At 61.9% G+C, this 8,677-nt stretch overlaps 1 protein-coding gene across 1 annotated transcript; it reads right to left on the bottom strand.

Moving 5' to 3' along the window:
- Positions 1 to 495: 495 nt before the first annotated feature.
- Positions 496 to 5,371, bottom strand: BDKRB2 (bradykinin receptor B2). Its single transcript, XM_008052237.1, has 2 exons — positions 5,298 to 5,371; positions 496 to 1,600 (listed from the first exon to the last, which is right to left on the bottom strand). Exons 1-2 carry the CDS (start codon positions 5,369 to 5,371, stop codon positions 496 to 498), a joined length of 1,179 nt encoding a protein of 392 aa, XP_008050428.1.
- Between the last annotated feature and the right edge of the window lie 3,306 nt (positions 5,372 to 8,677).

Below are 8,677 nucleotides of genomic sequence, written 5' to 3'. Positions count from 1 at the left end.
CTGGGTGTCAAAGTCACCAGAGACACCCACTGGGTTTCAAGGTCATTCGAGATGCCGACTGGGTTTCAAGGTCACCAGAGATGCCGACCAGGTGTCCAGGTCACCAGGGACGCCTACCGGGTGTCAAGGTCACCAGGAGATGTAGACTAGGTGTCAGGGTCACCGGAGGCGCCAATGGGGCGTCAAGGTCATTCGAGACGCTGACTGGGTATCAAAGTCACCAGAGACGCCTACTGGGTTTCAAGGTCATCCGAGATGCCTACTGGGTGTCAAGGTCACCGGAGATGCTGACGGGGTGTCCAGGTCACCAGGGACGCCGACCGGATGTCAAGGTCACGGGGAGACGTTGACTAGGTGAAAGGGTCGCCGGAGACACCGACCGGGTGTCAAGGTCACCCAGGGACGCCGACTGGTGGTCAAGGTCATTCAAGACGCCGACCGGGTGTTGAGGTCACCGGAGACGCCGACCGGGTGTCCAGGCCATGCCGGCGCCGCTCACTGCCCGCTCCCCGCCCAGTCCCGCAGCTTGTGCATGTGGCGCTCCACGGAGACGGAGGTGCGCAGCGTGCCCACGGAGCTCTCGGCGTTGGCGGGCTCGGGCCGGCCCCCCGCCCGGCGGCACCGCCCCCAGTACACCTCACGCGACTTCTTCCGGAAGCGCTGGCCCACGATCACGTACACCAGCGGGTTGAGGCAGCTGTTGCTGTAGGCCACGAAGGAGGCCACCTGCGTGATCACGTCGACCACGTGCTCGTCCCAGCAGCCGGCCAGCACGCCCAGGCGCAGCAGCGTGTCCAGGAGGGTGCTGACCTGGAAGGGCAGCCAGCAGACCACGAACAGCAGCAGCACGGCCAGCACCAGCACCGTGGCGCGCCGCTCCGTCTGGCTCTCCTTGAACTTCTGCATCTCGTTGCGGCGCAGCGCCCGCAGGATCCGCGCCGTGCAGAAGGTGACCACGGCCAGCGGCAGCAGGAAGCCCACGGAGTTGAGCAGCACGTTGGTGAACACCGCCCAGCCGCGGGACGGGTAGCTGATGACGCAGGCGGGGACGTTGTGACCCTCGTCCCCGTACTCCCGCATGGTCCGGAAGGCCAGCATGGGCGAGCTCAGCAGCAGCGTGCACGCCCAGATCACCAGGCTGTAGAGCTTGGCCCAGCGGACGCCGCGCAGCCGGCCGACGGACATGGTCTTCGCCAGCGCCAGGTAGCGGTCGATGCTCACCAGCATCAGGAAGCAGATGCTGCTGTACAGGTTCATGTAGATGGCGGTGTTGACCACGCGGCACAGCGCCTCCCCGAAGAGCCAGTCGAAGTTGTTGGCGATGGTCACGGCCCAGAAGGGCAGCCCGCAGGCCAGGACCAGGTCCGCCGCCGCCAGGTTGCCCAGGTAGATCTCGGCCACCGTGCAGCGGCTCTTGTGCAGGCAGAACACGCTCAGGACGAAGACGTTCTCCAGGGCGGCCAGCGCGAACAGGACCCAGAGGAAGGGGGCCTGGATGGCGTTCAGCCGGCCCAGCCACTCGCTGGAGAGGCAGCCCTGGCTGTGGGAGAGGGTCCCGTTCAGCTCGGCGTCCGGCGAGGTGGCGTTGAGCATGGCGGCGCTGAAAGAGAGGGGAGAGGAGGCCGTTACACCCCAGGGTCACGGGAGGGAGGGCGGGTGGACCGCCGGTGCGGGAGGAGGGGGTGGCCGGCTCGGCCGTCCAGCAGGCCGCTTCCAGAGGTGACCAGGGCGCGGCGAGGTCGGGGCGGAGCGCTGGCCGTGTTCCGGGCCGGACTAGTGCGCCCGTGGGCCTGAGCCCTGGGGTCTCACAGAGCCCCTCTGCTCCTCGGGCCTCAGCTGGACCGCGTGTTCTTTGCCTCGAGGCTTCACTGGGACCTTTTCTTGGCCGGCATCCCGAGTCTTGGGCCCTGGGCCTCCTGGAAGCTTCCGTGAGGGGAGGATACACCGCACATCCCTTCCTTATCTTCCGGGCCTTCCCGAGGGGGCGGGTCAGCTTTCAGCCTCTCAAAGCCTTGTCACGGGTGAGTCATTTATTAGCAGAGAAAAACTCCGTCGGGGCAGACAGGCAGACTCCAGCCTGGCTGGGAGACTGCTGCTCCTCAGTCCAGCCTCTGCCTCCCCGGACTCGCCAGGCAGCGTGGCGGTACCTTCCCTCCGTGAAGCAGCGCATGATGGAGGGGGAGGTGGCTGGGGGGGGTCTAGGCCAGGCAGCCCTCCCGGGTTCACATCCTGGTGCCTGCAGCAGCTGGATGACCTTGGGGACGTTGACCTCTCTGGACCTCAATGACCTCACCTGTAGAGTGGGAGAAACAAAATCTACCTCTTGGGGTGGTGGCGGGGACCTGAGTGGATATGGACACAGTCCCAGGCACGGCGCTTGGCTCGACCGACACGCGTCGCGATCTGTTTTTGCGAGCCTGTGAGGACAACGGATGGCCACTCCCGGCACCACCGTCTGCAGGGTCATGCTCCTGTGTCTGTGAGCCCGTCTTGAACCCACTGGCTCCTCTTCCACTCTCAGGCGAGGCTCACGGGTGGTGAGGCGGGCCCTTTTCTAGACGTGTTCTTTTTGAGGCTGAGTCATCACTACCTTCGGCAAAGAGGCAAGGGACCGGGACAGACTTGGGTTCCTATCTAGCTGAAAGGAGGGACTTACAGAGACCTGGAATCAACTTAGTTTGGCGGGGTCTTTTTGCCCCAGCAGCACCATTTTTGCTTAGACTTCTCGAACCCTGACACACTTTGAACCTAGCACCGGTTAGACGTAGGTAGATAGATTTCCAATAGGCAGGATTTAGGAAGCGTTCAGACTCCCAGCAGGCCAAGCGGCAACCTACCCCAACCCTTCGGCAAATCTCCATCAGAGGCGAGACAAGGACAGAGCCCTAGAAATGATAACCCCACACCCCCAGCGGGCCTGACCTCACATTCTGGAGGCCCGGCTGGGAGGCTGTGACCCTCACCCTAGCTGTGCGGCCGGGGGCAGATTGCTTGGCCTCTCTGAGCTTCCGTTCTGCTTTCTTTGGAAAAGGGTGTGGCTCCCATCCTGACTTGTCCTGCCCGGGCTTTGCAAGTTCACATCCAGGGGCGGCTGTGAAGAAGCATGAAAGCTGATGGCACAACCCACAGGGCGGGGCTGCTTGGGCTTTTTCCTGGGGTCCGGGGAGTTGGGGCAGGGACGGCAGAGAGAGTCCTCCTGGGAGGTTCCGGGTTGGTCAGGCCTGTGAAGGAAGAGCTAGCCACCCGCGACGGAGAGTTTCTGCGAATCGCCTCTGGGATTTCCTCTGCTTCCTGGAGGAGCCGGCTGGAGTCCTGGAGCCAGATGGGGGAGCCAGCCTGTGACGCTCCATGTTTCTCTGGCATCTGCTCTGTGCTGAGCTCCACCCTGGGTGCAGGGGTGGCGGGGGGATGCCGCCTGTCCCCTGCCCTGACCAGACTCCCGACAGCAACTGAGGCCCCGGGTGTGATGAGGGCCATGGGTGGGAGGAGGGACGAGACCCAGAACTGCAGTGGAGGCAGGTGGCTGAGCGGGGAGGGGACCGCAGAGCCGGGCCTGGGAAGGGGAGGAGCGCTCCCCGGGAGACAAGCAGGAGGAAGAACCGCCCAGGCCCGGGAGCGGCCTGAGCAGGGGCACAGGCACGAGGAAGCCGCCGGCATGTTCTGGAAGGCGGCGCTAGGCGATAGGCCGGGGAGGGGAGGTTGAGGCAGGGAATAAGAGAGGCGTTGCCCCTGGGGATTGGGGAGGGGAGCGGCGGATAGGAGGCGTGCTCTGGAAAGGCCCCCGTGATGGTGTTCCTAGTCCACACCTTCTCTGGGGTCCGCCCCGCTAAAGCATCTGGGCTAGTCTCAGTGCTGTGCTTCCAGCCAGGGGTGGTGGGCCGGGATGTGACGCCCAAGGCTTCCTCCCCGGCCTCTGAGATCGCTCCCTGGGGGTGGGGGAGGGGGCTGGGGGAGCGGCTGCCATGTTTGAGGACCCTCAAGCCTCCACGCGGAGAGGAGCCCGCTCGCCCCAGGCAAGGCTTCCCTCCCTCCTCTGCAACTTCCAGCTGAGTCCCCGACATCCTGAACCGATGGCTCCCAACTCCTGACCCTGGACACTGGCGGGCACCTTCCTGGAGTCTTCTGAAGATAAGACACTCCCCCCATTGCACCCCCCTTGGCCAAACCCTTTGCCCCATGTCTGTTGCCACAGAAAACCCATCTCCTCCGTGCCCCGGGCTTGGGGAGTCGATTGTGTCTCATGGATCAGCTCTCTAGAGACCGGAGCAGAGCACCAAATGCTGCTTGTTAATTTCTCAGCAAGACAGTTGACGGCCAGCGGGACAGACCCCGGCCCCAAGCTGGCTTTGTGGAGCCACGGGACCGGCAGAGGGCCGCCTGGTGAGTGCGGATCGGGGACTCGAGGGCCAGTGCTCTATGGCCCGGCTGAGGTGGCCAGCGGGTTTTCTCCATCCAAGGCTGCCCCTGCCACGGGACTGGTGGGTTGGGTCGGCCCCTCCCCCTGGGTCTTGCGAGGGCTGCCCCACCCCCAGGATGACCCCCACCCTCTGGATCAGTCTCCCCCCAAGATTCTCTCGGGCGTGTTCTGGTCTTCCGCCGGATGTCAGCCACACGTTGGAGATATCTTGTCTTCAAGACAACCTGGCACGTCTGTCTCTCACCTATTGGATGTTGACTTCAACGAGGTTGAGCTCTCTTACCTTTGTCTCCAAGTTCATCCGGGAGAGCTCACACCAGGCAACCAGGAATGTGTCCTTCCCCTGCTCCCCGCTCCCAGACCCACAACTGTCCCCCCACACCTGTCCCACCCTCCTGCTCCCGACAGGCCAAGGGGGATTTGAGCACTTGAGAGTTTTTGTTCTGTTGTCGTTTTTTTTTTTTTGAGTTGGAGTCTCACTTTGTCACCCAGACTGGAGGGCAGTGGCCGCTCCCAGCCACCGCAGCCTCGACCCGCTGGGCTCCGGCAATCCTTCCGCCTCGGCCTTCCAAGTAGCCGGAACTACAGGCGCGCGCCACCACGCCCGGCTAATTGTTGATTTATTGTAGAGACGAGGTCTGGCCAAGTTGCCCGGATGGGTCTCGAACCCGCGGGCTCAGGCCATCCACTCGCCTCGGCCTCCCAAAGTGCCGGGATGACAGACTGAGCCACCGAGCCTGGCCGTGTTTTTGTTTTTAATCTTTGGGCTGAGCATTGCCTGTTCCTTGTCTAGGACATGAGGATCGAGGTGTCTGGGAAGTTCTCCAGCTTATCTGTCCCCCACCCCTAAACGGTAAATCCAAGATTCCCTTCGACTCACCTGAAGGAGGCCACGGTGGGCACAGGGTCCTCCAGAACAGACAGGAACATTGGTATCTTCCAGGCCGAGAACATTTGGACTCTGGGACGGGAGTGAGGCTGCACGTGGACTGCACGGAGAATAAAGGGTGGTTAGATGCGAGGAGGGCCTGGGGGCCAGAGGACACGGGTGTTCTCCACCACAGGGTCTGCTTAGCGCCTTCACTTAGCGCATTTATGAAGTGCTTACTGCATACTGGATGCTGGGGCACGGGGGTGAGGAGCTGACAGTCTACTGGAGGAGGCTGATGCTCAGTCACTAGACAATTGCACACGGAGCGACAGGCAGTGAAATCAAAGGACAGCGCCTGTGCCAGCATGGCGCTGGGGTCCCAAACCAGACTGGGAGGGTGAGGCGATATTGATGAAGACACCAGAGAATGAGCAGGGGGGAGGGTGGGGAGCTGTCCAGGCGGAAGGAGCGGGTGCAAAGGCCCTGAGGCAGCTTGGGGTGAGTGTGTGTTGGGCTCTGGCCACTGCTGGGGGAGTTGGGATTGGGGTGGGGGCGGAGGGGCGGCAGGGAGACCCGTTGGGAGTGCCGCCCACGCATCTGGGTCCAGGGTGACGGGGACAGGCGGGATTCCAGAGTTCAGAATGAAACCAACATGCCCGCAGCCAGATCAGACATGGAGGGGTGAGGAAGGCCTCGAGGACGCCCCAGGTGCTGCCATCTCCGGCGAACGCGGCTGCGTGGAGGAGAAGGGACCTGTGTGGAGACAGGAGCCCGCTACAGGTGAGGTTTTGAGGTTTCCAGGTGGAGGCGGGATGGCTGTGACTGGGTCTGGCGCTGGGGGAAGGGTCCGGACTGGAGGCCTGTGACGGGGGTGGGCTAGACACGGCATCTCGGGGGCTTCTAGCCTCTGGGGAGACAGAGCCACGTGCGTGTTTCCAGTGTCTGTGCGGTTACGAACACAAGGAGCTCGGAGCGCTGAGCCGAGGGCCTCACCTGAGCCCAGGGAAGGCCTCCCTGGGCAATGCCTGTCTGTGTCCCTCCTCAAGTCTGTCTCCCTTTCACTCCCATCCAGGGAGAAGGTATTGGGCGTCTGCTTGCCTCGAGCAGAAAACGGGGTACAGGCAAGTGGGATGACCCGACTCAACCCCAAGGTTGGGAAGACCTGACGCTGGGGCTCAAACCCCCCTCCTTTTTTTCTTTTTTTGAGTCAGAGTCTCACTCTGTCTCCCAGGCTGGAGCACAATGGCCGCTCCCGGCCACCGCAGCCTCCACCTGCTGGACTCCGGCGATCCTTCCACCTCCTCAGCCTTCCGAGTAGTCGGAATTACAGGCGCACGCTACCACGCCCGGCTGATTTTTTGACTTATTGTAGAGATGAGGTCTCGCTGCCCAGGTGGGTCTCGAACCCGCGGGCTCAGGCCATCCACTCACCTCAGCCTCCCAAAGGCGTGGGATTACAGGCTGAGCCACCGAGCCCGGCTTAATTTTTTAATTTCTTGTAGAGATGAGGTCTTGTCATGTTGCCCAGGCTGGTCCTGAACCCCTGGGCTCAGACAGCCCTCTCACCTTGGCCTCCCAAAGCTCTGGGATGACAGGCATGTGCCACTGCGCCTGGCTAATTATTTTTGATTTATTGTAGAGACAAGGTCTCGCCATGTTGCCCAGGCTGGTCTCGAATCCGTGGGCTCAGCAATCTTCATGCCTCGACCTCCCAAAGTGCTGGGGTGACAGGCGTGAACCCCCCTGCCCGGCTCCCCCTCCTTTTATTCCAGAGTTCGCCCTCTCTCCAGGACCCAAGCGATCCCGTACTCTAGAAAGAGTGTGGAAAGCTGCAGTGTTTGCACGTGTGTGTGCGTGTGTGTGCATGCGTGCAGCCACAGAGCTACCCCACCTGGCCTTCAGCCAGCTCTCTTCTGCAGGTGTCCACACACATCAGGCACCTGGGCTTCCAGAAGCCCGGCTTTCCGGATTCCGACTCGGTTGCGGGAGGTGATCGGGCCACAGACCATCCAGGAGATTGGAACACATCAAGCGAGGAGAGGCTGGGTCGGTAAACAGGAAATGAAGGACAAGGGAGTGCCGGGGATTTGCCCGGTCTAGGCAGGCAGGGGTCAGGAGCTAGCTGGGAGGCTGAGGACGGGAAGAGGGACTCAGCCGCTTGCCCTCCTGAGAGGCCCGCCTAGGCTCAGGGACAGCACATTCTTCAGGGCCAGAGGCCACGGGCTTGAGGCGACATCTGTAAAAACGTTTTAAAAAGGATCGTGTGTCCATCACTTGCTGGAGACTCAGAGGGAAGGTGGAGACAGGCCTCCTGTCCTGCAGGGCTCGCGCTCTACTGAGCTATCCGGTTGAGGGACCTCAGCCTCCCTGTGGAGGTGACAGGACGTTTCCACAGAACGGTCACAGCCGCACAGACAGTGCAGGTCCTGGGGAGGCGTCTGTGTTTCTTCCTGCTCTCCCATGTGGGTCTGTGGTCTCTAGATCTGGCCACAGCAGCCCAGCTGGATGCTAATGGCTTGCTAATGGCTGTAAACCCCCCTCTCTTTTTTTTTTTTTTTTGAGTTGGAGTCTTTGTGGCCCAGACTGGAGTGCTGGGCTCAGGCAATCTATCCGTCTCAGTCATCCAAGTAGCTGGGACTACAGGTGCACGCTACCACGCCCGGCTAATTTTTTAATTTATTGTAGAGATGAGGTCTTGCCAAGTTGCCCAGGTGGGTCTTGAATCCCTGGACTCGGCCAATCCTCTCACCTCAGCCTCCCAAAGTGCTGGGATTACCGGCTCGAGCCACCACGCCCGACAACACGGCTGTCATTTTCAAAACAAAGTTGAGGGTGTGTCCCTCTCAGCCTTCTGTGACATCTGGAGAGAAGGTGGGTTGAGGACCCAGGAGAGCCCGGGTGTCCCTCTTAGCCTTCTGTGGTGTCCAGAAAGCAAGTGGACTGAGGACCGGGGGAAGCTGGGGTGTCCCTCTCAGCCTTCTGTGACATCCAGAGAGCAGGCAGGCTGAAGACCAGGGAGAGCCGGGCGTCTGAAGCCCACTCTGGCTGTTTCTTTCTGCTTTGGAGGCATGCCCAGGTTAGGGTCATGCTATGCCCTGTGGGAGCCGCTATGCCCTGCTCTGGGTTACCTCCTGGCTTTTCCTCTCTGATCCCCTTCAGAATTCCCCCACGGGAGCTGCACCCTGGGCTTCCCTTTGGGTTTGACCAGTGGGGGTCCCACCAGGTGCTGGGGAGGGGCGTGAGGATGGGGCATTGGCTTCTCCCATGAGAGCCTCTGGGACTGGCTGAGCCCGGGGTCCCGACCTTGAGGGAGAGAGGCAGGGAGGGGGCTAAGGCCCTGCTGGGCCAGCCCTGGACACCCAAGGTGCAGCCCACTCCTGGAGCATTGT

This window comes from Carlito syrichta, unplaced genomic scaffold, assembly GCF_000164805.1.
Source record: "Carlito syrichta isolate Samal-C Ts95f unplaced genomic scaffold, Tarsius_syrichta-2.0.1 Scaffold69333, whole genome shotgun sequence".
NCBI classification, from domain to species: Eukaryota; Metazoa; Chordata; class Mammalia; order Primates; family Tarsiidae; genus Carlito; species Carlito syrichta.
Note: the sequence above shows the minus strand (reverse complement) of the source record. Positions and strands in the feature narration are given on the sequence as shown.